The sequence below is a fragment of the Dendrobates tinctorius genome, unplaced genomic scaffold (assembly GCF_039654945.1).
Source record: "Dendrobates tinctorius isolate UK_male_01 unplaced genomic scaffold, ASM3965494v1 ptg000089l, whole genome shotgun sequence".
NCBI classification, from domain to species: Eukaryota; Metazoa; Chordata; class Amphibia; order Anura; family Dendrobatidae; genus Dendrobates; species Dendrobates tinctorius.
The window spans coordinates 12,445,501-12,467,932 of NW_027361757.1; the positions used below are offsets into that span (position 1 = coordinate 12,445,501).

A 22,432-nucleotide genomic window follows, 5' to 3' on the forward strand; every position below is an offset into this window, starting at 1 on the left:
AATATATATATAGAAATATATATATATATAATAAATCTATCTATCTATCTATCTAGATTTATATATCTAGCAGGACCAAATAAGCATTAGTTTGGCCAAAGCATGTGTCCAGTAGGGAATAGGGAGTAGAGACTGTGGGGATAATGGGTGGGGACTGAAGGAACGATGGATGGGGCACAGGGTGGGGGTAAGGATGTCCATGGCATATCATGGCTGTCTTTCTCGCAGCCTATGGCATGCGCTCACATATTGCGCTGCTATCTCCCTCTCGATTTCTTCTTCCCCCAGCAGGATATATGTTTTCTCTTCCTCCTTCATGGAGCTGAAATCCGGGAAAAGATTGGATAGTCTCCTGAGGAGAGTGTCCCTCACTGCTGAGTATTTGTTGCAGTGCAGCAGGAAGTGGGTCTCATCCTCCAGGGCCTCCAGGTCACAGTGTAGGCACAGTCTGTCTTCCCTGGGCTTGTAGCTCTGTTTGTGCCGGCTGACCTCGATGGCCAGATTGTGGGAACTGAGTCTATACCAGCTCAGGATCTGTCAGTCTATGGCGTCCGAGAGTTTCTCCAGATATGGAGCCAGTCTATAGTCTTTCTGTAGACTCTGGTGCATGGACAGTTTCTGAGAGCTGCTGATCTCGTTCTTTCAGTCACTTATGTACCTCTCCTGCGCCTCATCTACCATCTTCCTGATTCTGGCTTTTGTCAGGTTCCTATGGTTGAAAGTTCGGTCAGGTTGGGTTTCGATGAGCTGTTTCAGGGGTCCTGGTTTGTGGACGCCACCAACAGTTGTGGCCAAAAGTATTGACACCCCTGCAATTCTGTCAGATAATACTCAGTTTCTTCCTGAAAATGATTGCAAACACAAATTCTTTGGTATTATTATCTTCATTTAATTTGTCTTAAATAAAAAAACACAAAAGAGAATGGAGCAAAAAGCCAAACATTGATCATTTCACACAAAACTCCAAAAATGGGCCAGACAAAAGTATTGGCACCCTCAGCCTAATACTTGGTGGCACAACCTTTAGCCAAAATAACTGCGACCAACCGCTTCCGGTAACCATCAATGAGTTTCTTACAATGCTCTGCTGGAATTTTAGACCATTCTTCTTTGGCAAACTGCTCCAGGTCCTTGATATTTGAAGGGTGCCTTCTCCAAACTGCCATTTTTAGATCTTTCCACAGGTGTTCTATGGGATTCAGGTCTGGACTCATTGCTGGCCACCTTAGAAGTCTCCAGTGCTTTCTCGCAAACCCTTTTCTAGTGCTTTTTGAAGTGTGTTTTGGGTCATTGTCCTGCTGGAAGACCCATGACCTCTGAGAGAGACCCAGCTTTCTCACACTGGGCCCTACATTATGCTGCAAAATTTGTTGGTAGTCTTCAGACTTCATAATGCCATGCACACGGTCAAGCAGTCCAGTGCCAGAGGCAGCAAAGCAACCCCAAAACACCGGGGAACCTCCGCCATGTTTGACTGTAGGGACCGTGTGATTTCTTTGAATGCCTCTTTTTTTCTCCTGTAAACTCTATGTTGATGCCTTTGCCCAAAAAGCTCTACTTTTGTCTCATCTGACGAGAGAACATTCTTCCAAAACGTTTTAGGCTTTTTCAGGTAAGTTTTGGCAAACTCCAGCCTGGCTTTTTTATGTCTCGGGGTAAGAAGTGGGGTCTTCCTGGGTCTCCTACCATACAGTCCCTTTTCATTCAGACGCCGACGGATAGTACGGGTTGACACTGTTGTACCCTCAGACTGCAGGGCAGCTTGAACTTGTTTGGATGTTATTCGAGGTTCTTTATCCAACATCTGCACATCTTGCGTTGAAATCTCTTGTCAATTTTTCTTTTCCGTCCACATCTAGGAAGGTTAGCCACAGTGCCATGGGCTTTAAACTTCTTGATGACACTGCGCACGGTAGACACAGGAACATTCAGGTCTTTGGAGATGGACTTGTAGCCTTGAGATTGCTCATGCTTCCTCACAATTTGGTTTCTCAAGTCCTCAGACAGTTCTTTGGTCTTCTTTCTTTTCTCCATGCTCAATGTGGTACACACAAGGACACAGGACAGAGGTTGAGTCAACTTTAATCCATGTCAACTGGCTGCAAGTGTGATTTAGTTATTGCCAACACCTGTTAGGTGCCACAGGTAAGTTACAGGTGCTGTTAATTACACAAATTAGAGAAGCATTCCATGATTTTTCGAACAGTGCCAATACCTTTGTCCACCTTCTTTTTTATGTTTGGTGTGGAATTATATCCAATTTGGCTTTAGGACAATTCTTTTTGTGTTTTTTCATTTAAGACAAATTAAATGAAGATAATAATACCAAAGAATTTGTGTTTGCAATCATTTTCAGGAAGAAACTGAGTATTATCTGACAGAATTGCAGGGGTGTCAATACTTTTGGCCACGACTGTATATGTAGCATGGCTTTATGGTGATGGGAGCTTGGGTTGCTACTCTGTAGGTGAGCCTGGAAGGACAGCGCCCTCTTCAGGACCGCGAGGTGCAGTGAGAATCTGCCCAGCTCAGCCCGACAGGCACTGTTGGCGGTGCTCCGATGGACCTGGAGAAGGTGTTTACAGAATTCCAGGTGGAATATTTCCATTGGACTGGAATCCCACTTTGACCAGTCTGGGTATGTGTCCGAGTTTGTGTATATACTTATATATATTTATAAATAAATATATATATATATATATATATATATATATATATATATATATATATATATATATATAATAAAAGGAACACAAACAGAATCTAACTCCAAGTAAATCAAACCTCTGTGAAATCAAACTGTCCACTTAGGAAGCAACACTGATTGACAATCAATTTCACATTCTGTTGTGCAAATGGAATAGACAACAGCTGGAAATTATTGGTAATAATAAAGGAGTGGTTCTGCAGGTGGGGACCACAGGCCACATTTCAGTACCAATGCTTTCTGGCTGATGTTTTTATCACTTTTGAATGCTGGTTGTGCTTTCACATTGTGTGAACATGCAAGTCCCCTTTAAAAGACTATTTAGATAAATGTTAAAAAACACCTTCCCAGTAAAATAAATGGCCAATGCCAAAAATGAAAAAACCTTAATCTAGAGTGCTGCACATCCCTAAAATACGGCCTCAACTGATACCTTCCTAGCCGTGGAGGTTGGCACCCTGCACAAACGGTTAGAAACAGACTCCATAGGGATGGTCTGAGGACCCAACGTCCACAGATGGGGGTTGTGCTCACAGCCCAACACCGTGCAGGGCGCTTGGCATTTGCCACAGAACACCAGGATTGGCAAATTCACCACTGGCGCTCTGTGCTCTTCACAGATGAAAGCAGGTTCACACTGAGCACATGTGACAGACGTGACAGAGTCTGGAGACGCCATGGAGAGTGATCTGCTGCCTGCAACATCCTTCAGCATGACCGGTTTGGCAGTGGGTCAGTAATGGTGTGGGGTGGCATTTCTTTGGAGGGCTGCATAGCCCTCCATGTGCTCACCAGAGGTAGCCTGACTGCCATTAGGTACCGAGATGAGAGCCTCAGACTCCTTGTGAGACCATATGCTGGTGCGGTTGGCCCTGGGTTCCAACTAATGCAGGATAATGCCAGACTTCATGTGGCTGAAGTGTGCCAGGAGTTCCTGCAAGATGAAGGCATTGAAGCTATGGACTGGCCCGCCCATTCCCCAGACCTGAATCCAATTGAGCACATCTGGGACATCATGTCTCGCTACATCCACCAACGTCAGGTTGCACCACAGACTGTCCAGGAGTTGGTGGATGCTTTAGTCCAGGTCTTGGAGGAGATCCCTCAGGAGACCATCTGCTGCCTCATCAGGAGCATGCCCAGGCGTTGTATAGTAAGGAGGTCATACAGGCACATGGAGGCCACACACAATACTGAGCATCATTTCCTTGTCATGAGGCATTTCCACTGAAGTTGGATAAGCCTGTAATTTGATTTTCCACTTTGATTTTGAGTATCAATCCAAATCCAGACCTCCATGGGATATTCATTTGGATTTACATTGATAATTGTTATGTTTTAGGGTTCTGAACACATTCCACTATGGAATGAATAAAAATTTGCAACTGGAATAATTCATTCAGAGATATCTAGGTTGTGGTATGTTAGTGTTCTCTTTATTTTTTGAGCAGTATATATTATATATATATATATTATATAACATGGGTGTACAGCCACACAGGGGTCCATGAGGTGAGGGGGCCACTACCACCTCCAAAGCTGGTAGAATGTGACATTATGATGTGGTATTTGACTGCAAAGGGCTCATTTATTGTCCTTACCCAGGGGCCCTCTTCTGCCTATGTCTGCTCGTCTATATAGAATTCTTACCCCCCACTGCTGCTAACACTTTGTAATGCTTGGCTTAACTACTGTAAACATTTGCATATTAGATTACCATATCCATTTCACAGCCTTTAGTTTTATTAATTGATGCTGCAGACAACCCCATGCATTCTGCAAATAGCTGCTAATAAATAATTGTATGCAGTCAGTAGAGTGGCACAATATTGCCGACACACTATTTAATGTCTGGGGTGATTTGGCGTGACTAGTGATTTCAGTGTTCCCAGAGCAAATATTTCTGCCTGACTGGTTGACCCCAGTGCATGGCACCTTAATGGGCTCTTTCTGTTCAGCATTTTGACTGTTTTTCATCAAATAAAAACGTACAGTGCAGAAAATGCTGAGGGATCTCCTATTTCCATGATGAATATTCATGAGTATTTACATGCAATTTAACAGAAAGGAATTCTAATTATGTAATGCTGAGAATGCAAAGGTGACTTTGTGAAAGAGAAGCATAAATTGGGCCTTTTATTAAAAATTACAGTGAGTCTTGATGCTCCATTTTCAGATTATTTATTAATGGAATCGTACCTGCATAATTGACTGGTAACTATTGCTAAGACTGTAAAACAGAAATTATCTGCTGGCAGCTCTTTATATCATTCAGTTTTGATTATCGTTCACTCATGTAGCTAGTGACACAGAGTGCACATGACTTCCTTGCAGTTTTGCTGTGATTGCTATGAAAAAATGCATTGACAGATCACATGCAAAACAAGTGTGTTCTCTAAATTCAGCATAAAATGCCACTCTTAATGACTACTGCAGTCTCCGAGTTTTTCAACCCCTGCATGACAAACACTTTTACAGTGCTCTCCCCAGTTAACTAATATTCTTGAATTTGGGTTTGCATGCTGCAACCTTCTTCTTGAAATCCCCCGAAAGATTGTCTACGGCATCTCAAGTCAAGCAACCTTGACAAAAACTCCAAAATCTTCCAGGACTTCTTTTAACACCAAGATTTGATGGATTTTGGGGTGTGATTGGGATCATTGCCCTTTTGGAAAGTGTAGTGCCATCAAAGCGTTGCTTCTGTTTTATATTCTTAGCATTTCCTGATACCTGATATAAGCTGTCTTGTCGTCCACAAGCTGTAGATTTCTAGTGTCACATGAAGCAGAGCAGGCAAAGAGCATCACCAAGTCACCAACATGCGTCACTGTAGGCAGAGTGTTTTTTCTCAGCGTCCATAGTGATCCATAGGCCCCAAAATTTCCAGTTTTGTTTAATCAGTCCAAAAAACAGAATCTGAAAAACGTATGTGGCTTAGTTATATGATTCTGTGCTTTTGGGTCAGTAGAGTTGTACATTTTGGAGCTTGAGCTTCAGCAATTAGGATGAGCCTTACTGTGTAAACTGAAACCACAAAGCCTTATGCCATAAAATCTTGCTACAAATGTTTTGAAGTAAGTCAAAGCTTTGGCTACTAGCCTCATTAGGAATCTGGTGGCAGCCCGCTGATAGCTTCATTTTGCCCCATCCATTAGTGTAACCTGTGGTAATTTAACTTTGATTTTGTGAATTCTGCTTCCAACTGTATTTCTAGGAACATTCAATACCTTTGCTATCTTTTTGCTGCAGACAATAATCTCTTATTTTACTTTTGTAGTACATTCTCTTAACAACTCAGGTAGGAGGCTATTACCCATGAGCAATGGGCTAAGATTCCTTACAATCGCTGCCAGAAGCCTGTGTCTGGCCGTGTATCATGTTTGCACCAGGTAATAACCGAGAAAGGTTGATGCTTATCATGAAGGGGATGAATAATTCTGAGACTGCAGTAGTTAATAAAAGTGGCATTTTATGTTGAATTTGGATAAACTCCTTGTTACACTAGTTGTATTTAGCAGTTTAAATTGTTCTTGTTTCATTGGTTTATTGAAAACATTAGGAACCCAATTTGCAGTGGAGGTGAATAATTCTGATTTCAACTTTATTACAATAGAATAATTGTTTTACAAAAAGTGGTACCAGAGCACACTTACATAAAATAACGTTTGACTAAACCCTTATTTGGTCAACAACTATTTTCCCCAGATCCACCATTTTATAGTTAGCAAAACATAGTAACATAGTTAGCAAGGCCGAAAAAAGACATTTGTCCATCCAGTTCAGCCTATATTCCGTCAGAATAAATCCCCAGATCTACGTTCTTCTAAAGAGCCTAATAACTGTAAGATACAATATTGTTACGCTCCAGGAAGACATCCAGGCCTCTCTTGAACCCCCCTGACTGGGTTCGCCATTACCATCTCCTCAGGCAAGGAATTTCAGATTCTCACCACCCTAACAGTAAAGAATCCTCTTCTGTGTTGGTGGAAAAACCTTTCTTCCAGACGCAGAGAATGCCCCCTTGTAACCGTCACATTTCTTGGTATAAAAAGATCCTCGGAGAGATATTTGTATTGTCCCTTTATATACTTATACATGGCTATTAGATCGCCCCTCAGTCGTCTTTTTTCTAGACATATTATTTCAATGGGAAGGTGGAAAGAAAATAGGCTGATAGCAAGCAAAACGTCTTGGCATAAAACCAAAAGGCTGAGAATCTTGGATGTTGCTTTCCCCTGAAATCTACCATAGGTTTGCCTCATATGGGATGTGGCCACCACCTTTCATCCCTCATATACGGCCTGCAATAAAAGAAAAACACCTTTTATTATACTAATGGGTCGCCCTCCCAGGGCCGTGGGGTACTCGGTACCAGGCCCGATGAGCTTCAATGGGAGATGTCACGGCAGCAGGGACCCGGCCTGTGGCCCTGGGTGCCCATTGTAAAAGGGGGGAAAGTTCAGTGTGCTTTTGATGATTAGAATGAATGAGTCGTGACGCCACCTGTGGTGTTTGGTAATGAAGGTGTTAAGCCGACGCTGCAGACAGATCCTCTGGGAGAGATGGTGTGGTGCAGCAATGATGTTAAAGCCCTCCACAGGCAGGGCTTTAGTCCCAGGGCAGAGTAGGTGAAGTGACACTTAGATGGTGTAGTGTCAGGCGCAGGGGATGTAGCAGTGCCGGGCAGGTTGACGCAGGAATAAGTGGAGGACACCAGGGCATGTAGTTCCAAAGCTTTACTCACAGTCTGTTGTAGCACAAGAGCCCGCATCCGTGTCATGTCCTCTGGGTCAGGAGATCAGCCAACTTCAAGGCAAGATGAAGTACTCCTTTCCAACACTCCGCCAACATATGTGCCTTTTCTGAACGTCTCCCTCTTAGCGCCTTTAGTGAAGTACTCACAGTACTGAGTTACACTGGAGTTCCTCCTGTCAGATGTTCCTATGAACTCTACTTGTACGGCAGACAGCTGTAGCCTGCTTCGGGGACTCCTTACTACCTAGTCCCGGGCTCACTATCGATGCTGTTGTGCCCCCAAGTCTTGTGTGGGAATAAAGTGGTGACAACTTCTATTCCTCCGGTGTCTGCTGCAGGACCATTAGTATCCATACAACCTCGGGGACCGGACCCCGGCCTTGCGCTTAGAACTTGGGAAGGGTTCTCCTCTACCCCTGATCTTTAGTTCTCCTCTTCTCCTCACATTCCGTACTAATTCTTTCCTTCTTATGGAGAGTCAGGCTTTCTATCAAAGTTCCTTTCCTGTGCCAGCGGACCCAGGTCACCGAGGTCTGCTGCAGCACTTCCTTCATCCATCCCACTCAGGGGATCTCCTTTCACAGACTGACCTCGTCAGACTCCTGTGACAAACTGACTAAATCCAATCCTCTTCCCGCTCTTTTAGTGCAAACTAAACTCCACCCGCCTCCCAGCACGCTTCGTGTTCCAAGAAGGGAGCCACCAAAGGGTGCTTTGCTACACTACTATGTTGTGTGGAATGCAGGTGTTGGAGCGTGGTCAGATGTCTCCACCTTACCTGAATGGTGGGGTACCACACCTCAGGAGGAGGTGCAGTACCTCTGAGGCGACTGAACCCTCAGGGGCGCCGCACTAACTGAGGGGTGGTCGGATACAAGGGACGTCGCTGATCTTGGTCTAGTGCCTCCCTTCTTCTTTCAATTCCGTTCTCCTTCTGTGCTTCATGTAGATGACGCGTCCCTACTTCATCCACACAGTGTTCACCGGCATCATGCTCCTACGCAGCTGTACTTCTCTGTCCTGACCATGGCAGAGTAAAATACTGCAGTGCGCATGCACCGGGGATCTTTGACCTTTTCCAGCGCATACACACTGCAGTACCTGGCTCTGCCTTCAACAGGGAAGAGAAATACGCCTGTGCAGGAGCACGTTGCTAGGGACCCTGTGGGGATGACTTAGGGAGGCTTCATCCACACGAAGCAAGAAGGAAGTGAGGCGCTGGGCCAAGACCAGCAACTCCCCTTGAACCCGACCTCCCCACAGGGGAGTATGATAAAAGGTATTTTTCTTTTATTGCAGGCCGGATTGGGGGCATATACACAGCATATTTGTATGCTGTATATGAAGGTGGATAGGTGGTGTCCATATCTCATATGGCACAAACCTGGTGACAGACATTTGCAGGTATGCCACAAAGCTAGCAATGTCTCTTTAATGAAAAACTGGTCACTTGCACACAAAAGTATTGAGTTAAATAACTTGTATTAATCTCTGAGCTCCCCTGATTCAGCCACTCTTTTCTTCTTGCGCTGACTTGCTCCATTGCAGAGATATTCACATTGGTTTCCTCTGTAGCACACTGTGTGAAATCTCTGCTAATAATGCAACTGGGCTTTTCTTCAGAGTTCTCTATGGGGATGGAGCTTTCACTCCTCTCTCTGAGAGGCTGACAATCGCAGCTCTCTACAGCATCTGAGACTGACAGACTGCTAGATCAGCTGCTGAGCTGTGATTGGCAGCATATTGGATGAGTGAACGCACATGTTCACAGAGAAAACTCTGAAGAAACGCCCAGTTGGACAATGCAGAGATCTCCTTTACTGTACTCCAGAAGAAAAAACTGTGAATATTTCTGCAGTGGAGTGTCATTTAACTCAATTTTTTAGGCAAGTAATAGTTTCTCTTTAATGGGATTGTACATTATTTAGTTGGATATACCTGATCTGCAGTATCAGATTTAGTGACAGGTGTGGCACAGTTTCTGCAAAAAGGAGCCACATTTTTGTAATCATACACAGCCGACTGAATATGTAATTATGTTAATAGTTGTTTGTGCCTAGAATACAAAAGATGTTAGTGGTACATACACTCTCTGGTACCTTGAGACCAAGGAAGTAGGAGCTGCAGCCATTGGGTTCTGGAGCCTTGTACTCTGGTCGAGGAAGTGGGGCTTTGCCTTTAAGAGATTCCAAAGAAACATTGCATTATCAATGGACATTTACAATAGTATTATCTTGTTAACTTTTAACAAATGGTCTGTTAACAAGATTCTACAGAATTGTCTGACCTTTCATATCTGTAGCTGGCCAGAGATATTTTCAAAGATGTAATCATTGGTAATGGTCTATATGTTCTAACAGGAAAAGATACGTTTGATGATAGATGAAAAAGAATGACCTATACAGCAGAAGAGAGATGTATTGTTCATTATTATTCATCTGTCGTATGTCTTTGTCAGATTTATATTCTATTATCTGTAGACATGGCGTTCATTTATTTTATGTGTTTTTGTAATTCATCACCATTTTACTATAGAGGAAACAGACAAAAATGTGCCCCTTTTAGGGAACTCAAAAGAGCCTACTTTTAGGCTCTTGCTGGTGCAGATATTTAGGGGACTTGTAAACGAGTATTGAGCGAACGTGCTCGCATGCTAACAGAGTATCTTCTCCATGCTCGAAAAATATGTTGGGTTATCCCTGCATGTGTTGCAGCTGTCGAACAGCCAAGAGACTTGCAGGCGAGGGGACTCTAACATATTATTCGAGCACGCCGAAGACAATCCGCACCGAGCATGCTCTGAGAACACCTTATTGGAGCATGGTCGTTCATCACTATTGTAAAAACCTCCCAAGGAGTCATTGATTCAGAACATTGCAGTGTACTTTACAGAACTGAATATACAGGCACTGTTGGATTGGTAAAGGTTCATCTCACAAAATTTGAATATCATCAAAAAGTTAATTTATTTCAGTTCTTCAATACAAAAAGTGGAACTCAGATAGAGTCATTACAAACAAAGTGATATATTTCAAGTGTTTATTTCTGTTAATGTTGATGATTATGGCTTATAGCCATTGAAAACCCAAAAGTCATTATCTCAGTAAATTAGAATACTTCATAACACCAGTTTGAAGAAAAAAATTTAAAATCCGAAATGTTGGCGTACTGAAATGTAGGTTCAGTAAATGCCCTCAATACTTAGTTGGGGCTCCTTTGATAGCAGCCTTCAGCTCGTCTGCACTGTTGGGTCTGGTATCTCATCTTCCTCTTGACAATACCCCATATTCTCTATGGGGTTACGGTCAGACGAGTTTGGTGGCCAATCATGCCCAGAGATTCTGTTGTTTTTAAGCCAGGAATTGGTACTTTTGGCAGTGTGGACAGGTGCAAAAACCTGCTAGAGAAAGAATTGTCCATCTCCAAAAAGCTTGTCGGCAGAGGAAAGCATGGTGCTCTAAAATTTCCTGGTAGACGGCTGTGCTGACTTTGTTCTTGATAAAACACAGTGGACCTACATCAGCAGATGACATGGCTCCCAAAACCATCATTGATTATGAATACTTCACACTAGACCTTGGAAATCAAGGTCCCAGAGTCTGGAGGAAGAGTAGAGAGGCACACAATCCAAGCTGCTTGAGGTCTAGTGTGAAGATTCCACAATCAGTGATGGTTTCACTCTAATATATGAATTTTACTTTTGTATTGAAGAACTGAAATAAATTAACATTTTGATGATATTCTATTTTTGTGAAATGCACTTGTATTTGTTCCAATGGTAGATCTTCTATAGGCCACTAAGGGACCAAATTGCTTTCTCTGTGGTAGGCACCAACTTAGATTGCAAAAAGTCCAACATTTTTTAAGCATAACACTAGGTCTTATCACCATTTTGTTGCTGTATTCCTGTTATGACCAAAATTAGAGCTATCCTATTCTGGCGGTAGCCATATAGTCTTCAAAAATAAAAATAAAATACATTTAAAAGGAATCTGTGAGAAGCATAAGCCCTCCTAAGCCATCTATATGGTCATAGAAAGTTCATTAAAATTAAACCTCAGTACCTTCAATTCGATCTTTTATTTCGGAGGAATCAACATTTTCGTAAAAAAAAAAACTGTTATGATCTGTGGTCTCGGACATAGATCTCCGAGAATCTGCCAACAGAGCTTATTGTACATAAAAGGGGGTGTTTCCAGTGTGAGACAAGTAATGACTGAAAGTTTGCTCTCCTGATCTCACTGCAGAGCTGTGTGTAATTATAACGATCACAGCATAGGAGAGCTGAACTTTACAAAGTAATGCTGTTGGATTCCAGATATCAAGTTATCAGTTTATTTAATTTTCTATTACCTACATGCCCATATAGAAAGTTTAAGAAGGCTGATCCTACTGACAGATCTCCTGTAAAAGAGGATCTGTTACCAGATTCCATAATACAAAATGGACTAAGTACTTCTCGCTAGTGGATCCTCTGATATTCAGAGGAGGTATGTTTCCTTATGCAGATAACCTGTGACCTTTATGATAAAGCAGGCTTGGAGGACACATTTTATAAATTACTCCTTATTAAAAAAAAAGTGGTATAGCTTTTATTTTTTCCTTGTCACAATTTGAGGTTCACAAAATACTATAGTGCATAGAAACACAACGAAAATAAATCTCCGTGGTATGGAACTTGTTTAATACAGTAAAGGGTGTTCTGGTTTCTGAACTCTGAACCGCAGCCCAGTGTCTCAACCTTTGGATCTCTCTTACCACAGACGACCTAATTACAGCCTCTTGCATCACACTGTTTTTCAGGCTTAAATGCACAAGAAAATCAGACCTTTTTGCCTTACACAACTGGGTTTAAGTGTTCTCCTTCCCTTTAAAAGTTTTTAAACAAAATGAAACCGACCAGCAGAAAATGTCCCATTTTTTGCCAAGCATATCCATCCTTTTTCTCCAAAGCTTTAGATCAGTCCCACAGAAAAAAATTATTCAGATAATAACATTATACTGGGGAATTACCATGGACACAATTGCCTAATAGCATTCTTTAACGTAGGTTGAAGGTGAACCTACTTAAGTCTAAGGAAAATGACTCAGCAATTACCAATCATTTATTAACTTTTTTGAACTGGTGAGTATTCCCTTCAAATACCTCTGTTGTTTATAGATCCATGTTTGATAGCCAGACACTGAAACTCGTACAACCTTACCTATTACATTACGATCATGATTTCCATTTTTATTTCATTAAAATGAGGCTATTAATGCCATGGTGTCTGGTTTGGCCCACTAGACGATCATCCAATAAGCCACCCACAACACAGCCTATATGGTCTGGCAGCTTACAACTCTTTATGAAGTGAAGTGAATGATTGGTCATTTTTTTGGATTAAGCTCCTCATCATTGAAAGGTTTTCGAACCTACTGATTTTAGCGTGTCTGGCAGACCATCTTATGTGTGATGGTCCTCCCAACTCTCTCAAAGCAGATGATACAGTATTTGAGGAAAGAAGGATCAGCTAGATGGAATTTCAATGCTTGATGCTTTCATTTCTAAGGAAGATAAGCCACTGGTCGAGGTGTCTGGCAGCAGCTATCTTCAACTTGGCCATCAAAAACATGTGAGCACTCACGTGCACAGGAAAGTCGGGAGAAACAACCGTTAGGCCGACAGCTGCCTCATGTGTATGGTCAGCTTTAGAGTTCATACCGCCTGTGTGTGAAATCATAAAATGGTACATCTCTCATCTGCCATCTTGAACCTTTGATTGACACCTGGGGATAAGCTATTGACTTTTCAGCAAAAAAACAACTCTCATACACTGTGGTCAATGACTCTCATAATCCCTGGGCCCATGTGTGGGTATAGTATAAGTCTTATAGTCTAGCCTTCCTTTTGATTTTCCACATGTTTCGTGGTCCCTCAGAGGATGTAGATAATTTACCAGGACAATGCAAGTAAAATGCATAATATTTATTTCCATATATTATTTCCTTTTCAAATGGGACTTGTTCATTTACTATACGAGACACTGATGGTTGCATGCTGTGACTAGTGATGGTCTGGAAAGATTTGACAGGTTTTCCCAGTTTGTTGGTCACCCATTAACAGTAACATCAGTACTGCCTCCTTGGTGGCTCATAAAGGAGAATTATTTTATGCAAGTGCATTTGCACAAATTCAAGAGGGCTAGAAGGCAGCTATAGCTGGATTATTGCAAAACATTTTATAAGTATTATACAGCCATTCTTACACTGATTTTAATAATAATAATAATAATAATAATAAATTTTATTTATATAGCGCCGACATATTCCGCAGCACTTTACATTATAGAGGGAACTTCTACAGACAATAGACATTACAGCATAACAATAATCACATAGATCATAACAGATACCAAGAGGAATGAGGGTCCTGCTCGCAAGCTTTCAATCTATAAGGTAGACACGAAAAGTGTCTGGTAATAATTGCCGTGATTGTATGGATCAGCCATAATGTTAAGTGTGTAACAGTACAGACACAGAGGGCTAATGGATGCATAAAGCATGTGGGAACATGATGCGGGGAACCTGTTTATGATAAAACCTTTGGCTGTGCCACACAGGGATAGATTAGGTTAATGTGTTGAGGAGGTAGGCCAGTCTGAATAAATGCGTTTTCAGGGCATGCTTAAAATTGTGGGGATTGGGAACTAATCGTATTGACCTGGGAAGTGCATTCCAAAGAATTGGTGCAGCACGTGTAAAGTCTTGGAGATGGGAGTGGGAGGTTCTGATTATTGAGGATGCTAACCTCAGGTCATCAGCAGAATGGAGGGCGCGGGTAGGGTGGTAGACAAACAAGGGAGGAGATGTAGGGTGGTGCTGAGCCATGGAGGGCTTTGTGGGTGAGGGTAATAAGTTTATACTGAATTCTGGAGTGGATGGGTAGCCAGTGTAATGACTGGCACAAGGTAGAGACATCGGTGTAACGATTGGTAAGGAATATGATCCTGGCTGCAGCATTCAAAACAGATAGGAGAGGGGAGAGTTTGGTAAGAGGGAGACCGACTAGAAGAGAGTTACAACAGTCGAGACGAGAATGAATAAGAGAAACAGTAAGGGTTTTTGCGGAGTCAAAAGTAAGAAAAGGTCGAATTCTAGAAATGTTTTTGAGGTGCAGATAACAAGAGCGAGCCAGTGATCGAATGTGGGGGGCAAAGGAAAGCTCGGAGTCAAGTATGACCCCAAGACAGCGGGCATGTTGCTGGGGAGTAATAGTGGAACCACACACAGAAATGGCAGTGTCGGGTATAGGTACATTAGCAGCGGGAGGAAACACAAGGAGTTCAGTCTTTGACAGGTTCAGTTTCAGATATAGTGAGGACATGATGGTAGACACAGCGTTTAGACAATCGCTGGTGTTTTCTAGAAAGGCTGGCGTGATGTCAGGAGAAGAAGCGTATAATTGGGTGTCATCAGCATAGAGATGGTACTGGAAACCAAATCTACTGATTGTTTGACCAATAGGGGCAATGTACGAAGAGGAGGGGGCCTAGGACTGATCCTTGAGGAACCCCAACAGTAAGGGGAAGATGAGAGGAGGAGGAACCTGAAAAAGATACAGTAAAGGAGCGGTCAGAGAGATAGGAGGAGGACCAGGAGAGAATGGTGTCCTTGAGGCCAATGGAACGGAGCATATTGAGGAGGAGCTGATGATCCACAGTGTCTAATGCTGCAGAGGTGTCCAAGAGAATTATCATGGAGTAATGACCATTTGATTTAGCTGTTAGAAGATCATTAGAGACTTTAGTGAGGGCAGTTTCAGTAGAGTGTAAAGAGCGGAAACTGGATTGGAGAGGGTCGAGAAGAGAGTTATCAAAGCGATAGCGGATAAGACGGGAGTGGACCAGGCGTTCCAGGGGTTTAGAGATGAAGGGAAGATTAGAGACAGGTCTATAGTTAGCGGCACAGTTTTGATCGAGGGATGTTTTTTAAGTAGTGGATGTATGATGGCATGCTTAAATGAGGAGGAAAAGATACCAGAAGAGTGAGAGAGGTTAAATATTTTAGTTAGGTGAGGGGTGACAGCAGGGGAAAGGGACTGGAGGAGATGTGACGGAAATGGGTCACTTGTGCAAGTGGTTGGGCGAGAAGATGCAAGGAGCCTCCTTACTTCTTCTTCTGTGACTGGTTCAAAATCAGAGAGTGAGCTAGATGCAGTGGGGGAGGGAGGACAGTGCATGGTATGAGGTGATTGGGAGATAATTTCCTGTCAGATCTGGTCAATTTTTTCTTTGAAGCAATTTGCCAGATCGTCAACTCGAAGCTCCATGGTTGGGGCCTGTACTCTTGGGTTGAGTAGAGAATGAAAAGTGTCAAAGAGACATTTAGGGTTATTGGACAGTGAGGTGATGAGGGTGTTGAAATAGGTTTGTTTTAAGAGGTGAAGGGCAGTGTTGTATGTTCTAAGCATAAACTTATAATGGATGAAATCTTTGTGTAGATTGGATTTTCTCCACAGACGTTCAGCGCACCTGGAGCACCGCTGCAGGAAACGTGTTTGCAGGGTGTGCCAGGGTTGTCATCGTCTGTGTTGTGGTGTTCTATTTATAAGAGGTGCAAATTCATCCAGGGCACTTTGAAGTGTTTCATTCTAAAAGTAAATACACTAATCTCATAAGGTCAAAGATATGTATTTAATAATGTATACAGTTTATTGGTGACATCAGCGTCAATATATCATCCATCAATATAATAAGCAATTGACACATAGGGCATTGACCTAATTATAAAGTTTAATGACTTCTACAAAAAAATGTGATTTTAAAAAGTGATATAAATTATATTAGAATATAAATATTCCTCAACCCATTACATAATGTGGAATAAGCATGTTCTGCTTTGTTCTAGAAGCAGGCCACACTTCGTTTCTGCAAATTACAGGGATTAGGTGATTTGTAATAAACAGCAGATAAAGCACATTTTATTGGTGATCCACAGTGAATTCATTTTTAAGGATAATTGTATATTGCAAGTGATAAAATTACTATGATTTAGGTCATCTTTGAGTCTTTAAACGAAAGCTCATAACAAAACATATTTCCAATTTCATTACAAGAGCTTGTCTGCTTTAGATAATGCTAATCACAGGAAGCCAGCTGTAATCTGTAGCGCCACCAGAGCAGAAATGAAGCATTGCACGATGTCAAATAAAGTTGTTGTTATTATGATTATTATACTTATTATTATTTATTTTTAGATCAACTTTGATTCCATGGTGCTTTACATGTGAAAAGAGGTTATATACAAAATATAAATTACAATGATCAAATTAATAATGACAGACTGGTACAGAACGAGAGGGCCCTGCATTTGTGGGTTTAGTCTATGGGATAATGGGGAAGGAGACAGTGAGTTGGGGGATTTTGGCAGCTCCGGTGATGGTGAGGTGGCAACGGGGTCAATACAGGTTGTAACCTTTTTTGAAGAGATGGGTTTCAAGATCCATCTAAAGGTTCTGAATGTGGTGGATAATCAGACATGTTGGGGCATGGAATTCTAGAGGATGGGGGATACTTGAGAGATGTTTTGGAGGCGACTGGGTGAGGAACCTATACGAGTGGCGGAGAAAAGGAGGTCTTGAGAGGATCAGAGATTATATGTGGGAAGATATTGGGAGGTTAATTTGGAGATATGCGGAGGAGATGGATTATGGACTGCTTTGTAGGTTAATGTTAGTAGGTTGAACTGGATACGTTGGGGATCAACTGCTGTATGTGTACCACCCATGTCAGGTCCTTCATAGAGAGATGCTCCTAGGAGCAACTCAGTGCTGGTGCATGGTAAAATAGAGTATTTAAAGGGAATCTGTCACCCTATTTTTCACCAGCTGCCGGCACTGACATCAGGGGCTTATCTACAGCATTATGTAATGCTGTAGATAAGCCCCCAATGTAACCTGAAAGATAAGAAAAAGGAGTTATATTATACTCACCGGGGGGGCGGTCCGGTCTTGGTCCGATGGGTGTTGCGGTCCGGCGCCTCCCTTCTTCTAACGGTGACATCCTCTTCTTTGCTGCCTGTTATGCAGGAGCCATGACAGGCAGCAAAGAAGTGGATGTCACTGTTAGAAGATGGGAGGTGCCAGACGGGACGGCGACACCCATCGGACCGGACCGAACGCCGGGGTGAGTATAATATAACTCATTTTTCTTATCTTTCAGGTTACATCGGGGGCTTATCTACAGCATTCTGTAATGCTGTTGATAAGCCCCTGATGTCGGTGCCGGCAGCTGATAGGCGAAAAATAGGGTGACAGATTCCCTTTAAAATAGTTTCTGGAAATCACTATTTAAAGTGTGCTAGTGCCCCACTCTGATTACTAGGCTGTTTTTAAGTAGCCTAAATATAGCTAACTGATGTCAAAAGCCACCTTTTAGTAATTTGCATTGGGACCCTTATAGAACAGCTGGTAATGTGCAGGTAAAAGTATGCCACAAACCCGTTATCTGACACTTTTTCTTGACTATCCTTTGAGTATGGGGGACCTCCTGACTTTCCCTCAATAGATGGGGTTCTGAGAAAGAAGGATCATACATGTTGAATTTTAACCCCTTAGAGGCCTTGCCCTATTTCGTTTTCGCGTTTCGGTTTTGCATTCCCCTTCTTCCCAGAGTCATCACTTTTTCATTTTTCCGTCAATATGGCCATGTTAGGGCTTGTTTTTTGCTGGACGAGTTGCTCATTTTAAACAACACCTTTGGTTTTACTATATCATGTACTCAAAAACGGGAAAAAAATTCCAAGTTCGATGAAATTGCTAAAAAAAGTGCAATTCTACAACAGTTTTTGGATTTTTTTTTTACCATGTTCACCAAATGCTAAAACTGACTTGTCATTATGATTTTCCAGGTCATTATGAGTTCATAGACACCAAACATGTCTAGGTTATTTTTTATTGAAGTGGTGAAAAAAAACCAACAAATTTGTTTAAAAAAGAATTTTAAAAATTGCACTATCTTTCAATACCCGTAGCATCTCCATTTTTTGTGATCTTGGGTTAGGCGAGGGTTTATTTTTTGCGTGCCAAGCTGACGTTTTTAATGATACAGTTTTGGTGAAGATGCGATCGCTTGATTGCCCGTTATTGCATTTTAATGGATTGTCGCGGCAACCAAAAAAAGTAATTCTGGCATATTGACTTCTTTTCTTGCTACGCCGTTTAGCAATCAGCTTAATCTTTTTTTATTGGTAGATCAGGCGATTCTCAACGCAGTGATACGAAATATCTATATGTTTGATTTTTTTATTGTTTTATTTTGAATGGGGCGTAAGGGGGGTGATTTAAACTTTTATTTTTTTTATATTTTGAAAAACACTTTTTTTTAACTTTTGGCATGCTTCAATAGTCTCCAGGGGAGATTAGAAGCTGCCATAACCCTATCAGCTCTGCTACATACAGGCGATGGTCAGATCATCTGTATGTAGCAAAATATGTCACTTGCTATGAGCACCGACCATCGGGTGGTGCTCACAGCAAGCTGGCAGTGACAACCATAGAGGGCTCCAGGAGACATCTGGTTGTCATGCCAACCTATCGGTGACCCACGATCACGTGACAGGGGGTCACTGATGGGTGGATTTGACAGCGGCATTTAATCGTGATTCCACCAGTGGCTGTTCCGGGCACATGTCAGCTGTTCAAAACAGCTGACATGTGCCGCGAAAGATGTGGGCTCACCGCCGGAGGCCACATCAAAGGAAGAGAAGCCACCTGCTCAGTTAATTCCTAATTCTTCTGTGCTTCCTATAGATATGATGCCAGATGTGTCTGAAATAGTATTACCAACTCACCACATTGATAACACAAGCATGCTGCAGCACATGTATGTGGTAGCATGGGTAATAGGAGTTGGTGAATGGAAATGTGGTGCCCCTGAGGCTCAGTCACCACAGAGGTACTGCACCTTCTCCTAAGGTGTAGTGCCCCACCATCCAGGTAAGTTGGAGGCTTCTGACCACGCTCCAACACTCGCACCCCACACCATAGAGTATTTCAGCATAACCACATTGCGGCTCCTTGCTTAGATAGAAGCAGAGCACCTTTGGGGGTTCCCTGCTTGGAACACTAGACGTGCTGGGAGGTGTGTGGAGTTGAGAAGACATATAAAAGAGTGGGACGGTTCCAGGATTGAGGTTCAGTTCAGTTCAGTTCAGTCTGACAGGAGGCTGAGTAGGAGAGGAAGCCACTCGGGAGGAGTGGGGATCCCTGGAAGAGGGATGGAGGAAGGAGTGCTGCAGCTGCCTCAGTGACCTGAGCCAGCTGGCACGGGAAAGGAAAGGAAAGGAAAGAAGGAGAAGGACAGTGAACCGAAGCCTGAGCTTCCATAGAAGGGAAAGACAAGTACAGAACGTAGGAGTAAAAGGGAAAATAGAGGATGTGGGATAGAGGAAGAACCCTGCCTAGAAGTTCTAAGCGGAAGGCCGGGGCCCGGTCCCTGAGGTTGTATGGACACTAATGGTTCTGCAGCAGACACCGGTGGAGTAGTGGGCTGTAAATGCACTACTCCCATCTAAGACTTGAGGGCACAACAGCAACACGGATAGAGAGCCGGGACTTAGGAGTAGAAAGTCCCCGAAGCAGGCTACAGCTGTCTGCCGTGCAAGTAGAGTTCTTGGGAACATCTGTCAGGAGGAACTCCAGTGTAACACAGTACTAGGAGATCTTCACACTTAAAGGCGCTATAGAGGAGACGTTCAGAAAAGGCACATAAGTTGGCGGAGTGTGGAAGGGAGCTTTCCATCTTGCCTGAAGGTTGACGGAGTCCCTGACCCGGAGGACACGGCATGGAAGCGGGCACTACAGACTGTGAGTAAAACTTTGGAACTACATGCCATGGTGTCCTCCATTCCTTCCTGTGTCCGTCCGCCTAGCACTGCTGCATCTCCTGCGCCAGACACTACACCATCTAAGTGTCTCCATAACTACACTGCCCTGGGACAACAGCCCTGCCTGTGGAGGGCTATACCATCATTGCTGTACCACACCATCTGTCCCGGAGGATCTGTCTGCAGCGTCGGCTTAACACCTCCCTTGCCGAACACCACAGGTGGCGTCACGAACTATTCATCTAACTACATTCCACCATTTACATCTTCCTATTACTTGGGCACCCAGGGTCACGGTCCAGGTCACTGCCGCTGTGACACATCCCCCTGATACCGGCCCGGTACCGAGTACCCCACGGCCCTGGGGCGGCCCAGAAACCTCAACAAGGCTGAAAGTTGTCTTTTGACCCCTGATGCTCAGTTTATAAAAATAGCTATACACTTAAGATTTAATCCATCTCCTCCATAAACATGCACATTCAGATCAGGAGAGTATGCATATTTTATTTCACTAGAGAGAGGGGAATAATTTGCTGTGTTTGACCTACAATATGTCAGCTTGTCTCCTATGGAAGATAAAATTGTTGTTGAGATATGTTGGATTTCAACATGCTGTTGTGCTACCCCCATACACAGTAGATCACGAGCCCATGCCCAATTCAAAATCTGAATGCCCAAGTTCAAAGGTGCTGTTCAGGGCTGACACAGTAATGACCAATCCAGGGGTGCATGGCCTGCGGCCCAGAGGCCACATGCGGCATCTAATGCCATTTCGTTTAGCCCTCAACCATATAGAGAGAACAATACTTGAATAACAGGTTGAATATATTTGGGCAGGCAGACACAACAGTAATGGCAAACATCTGAGGAGCAGGGACTGGTCACTACTAATGGTGCATTGTGTAGACCTCTCTGGAGGCCTTATACATCAGGAGAAAGGGGTGCCTTACTCCTTTCTGCCAAATACGTTATGGGAATTAGACAGGTGGCCTTTCGTGTCTTCTGCTCTCTCCATTGAGGTTTGTGGGAGTTCTGAAACATTAGACATTAATTGAAAAACCCATGATCTATTTTTTGAGAGCCATGTGCAGGCATCACCTCTTCCTTTTTATGGCCTATTCACACAGGCTTTTGTTTACAATGATCTTGAAGCAGATTTTACTGCAAATCTACATAAAACAAAATGCTTCACATACTGTGTGAAAATGATTCCTATTACTTTTACTGGGAAATATTCAAAATAATATGAAAAAACAGTACTTTGTCGACAGGAGCTTTTTTCATACAAATCAGTAGGAAACATATTCAGAGAGCATTTGATGTGAAAGTATGAGGTCACATTCCCACAATGAGTATTTGGGGAGTCTTTGATGTTGAATTTCTGCATCTATTAGGTAAATGAAGTTACTTATGTTTTTTTCATTGTGTTTTTGAATGTGTTTTTTATTGTATTTTTGATGCTTTGCTTTTTGTCTCTTTTTGGCGTGTCAATGTTTTGTTTTTTTATGCATCCTGGTATTTGGCTTTGATAAAACTTTATCAATACCGTCAAGTGCAGGTTACATGTATTTTTTACCTGCAGATTTTCTGTACACGTATAATGCAATTGGAAAAATCTGCACATAAAACTCAGTGTACTTGAAAGAGAAATTAACGTCGCAGATTTCAGACACATACCGCAGTTCAGTTTACACTGTCTGAAAAATAAAAGTACACTTAGCATTAGATTTCTATAAGGCCGGGGGTCACACTAACCGATGCAAAATACGGTCCGTAGTTTGCATGCGTAATACGGATGAATGACCCCTAAATAGTGCTCCGTATGTCATCCGTCAGCAAGGTGTGGTCGCGCATTTTGCGCATGTCAGCATCCGTATGTAATCCGTATGTAATCCGTATGGCATGATTTTCTCACCGGCTTGCAAAATGGACATTTAACGGTTTTGAGGCCTGCTAACTATTTAAATCATTAGCCTGCACCCTATTTATTGGCTCAGGAACAGGTGACTGCCTCCATTCTGTCCATTTGTGACCTTGCCTTGACTAGGTGTGTTGCTGTTGTATGTGCAACATGGCAGACAGTCTGAGTTTCAACACAACTGA

At 42.8% G+C, this 22,432-nt stretch overlaps 1 protein-coding gene across 2 annotated transcripts in view; it reads right to left on the minus strand.

Moving 5' to 3' along the window:
• The window catches only part of PLA2G12B (phospholipase A2 group XIIB), a 67,393-nt gene that overhangs the window by 38,000 nt on the left and 6,961 nt on the right, over positions 1 to 22,432 (minus strand). The window contains exon 2 of one of the 2 annotated variants that reach the window (XM_073585814.1): positions 9,562 to 9,638. In XM_073585814.1, the coding sequence (XP_073441915.1) occupies positions 9,562 to 9,638 (77 nt within the window). Of the gene's footprint in view, positions 1 to 9,549; positions 9,639 to 22,432 lie in introns of both variants that reach the window. The other variant, XM_073585813.1, reaches the window with a different exon arrangement.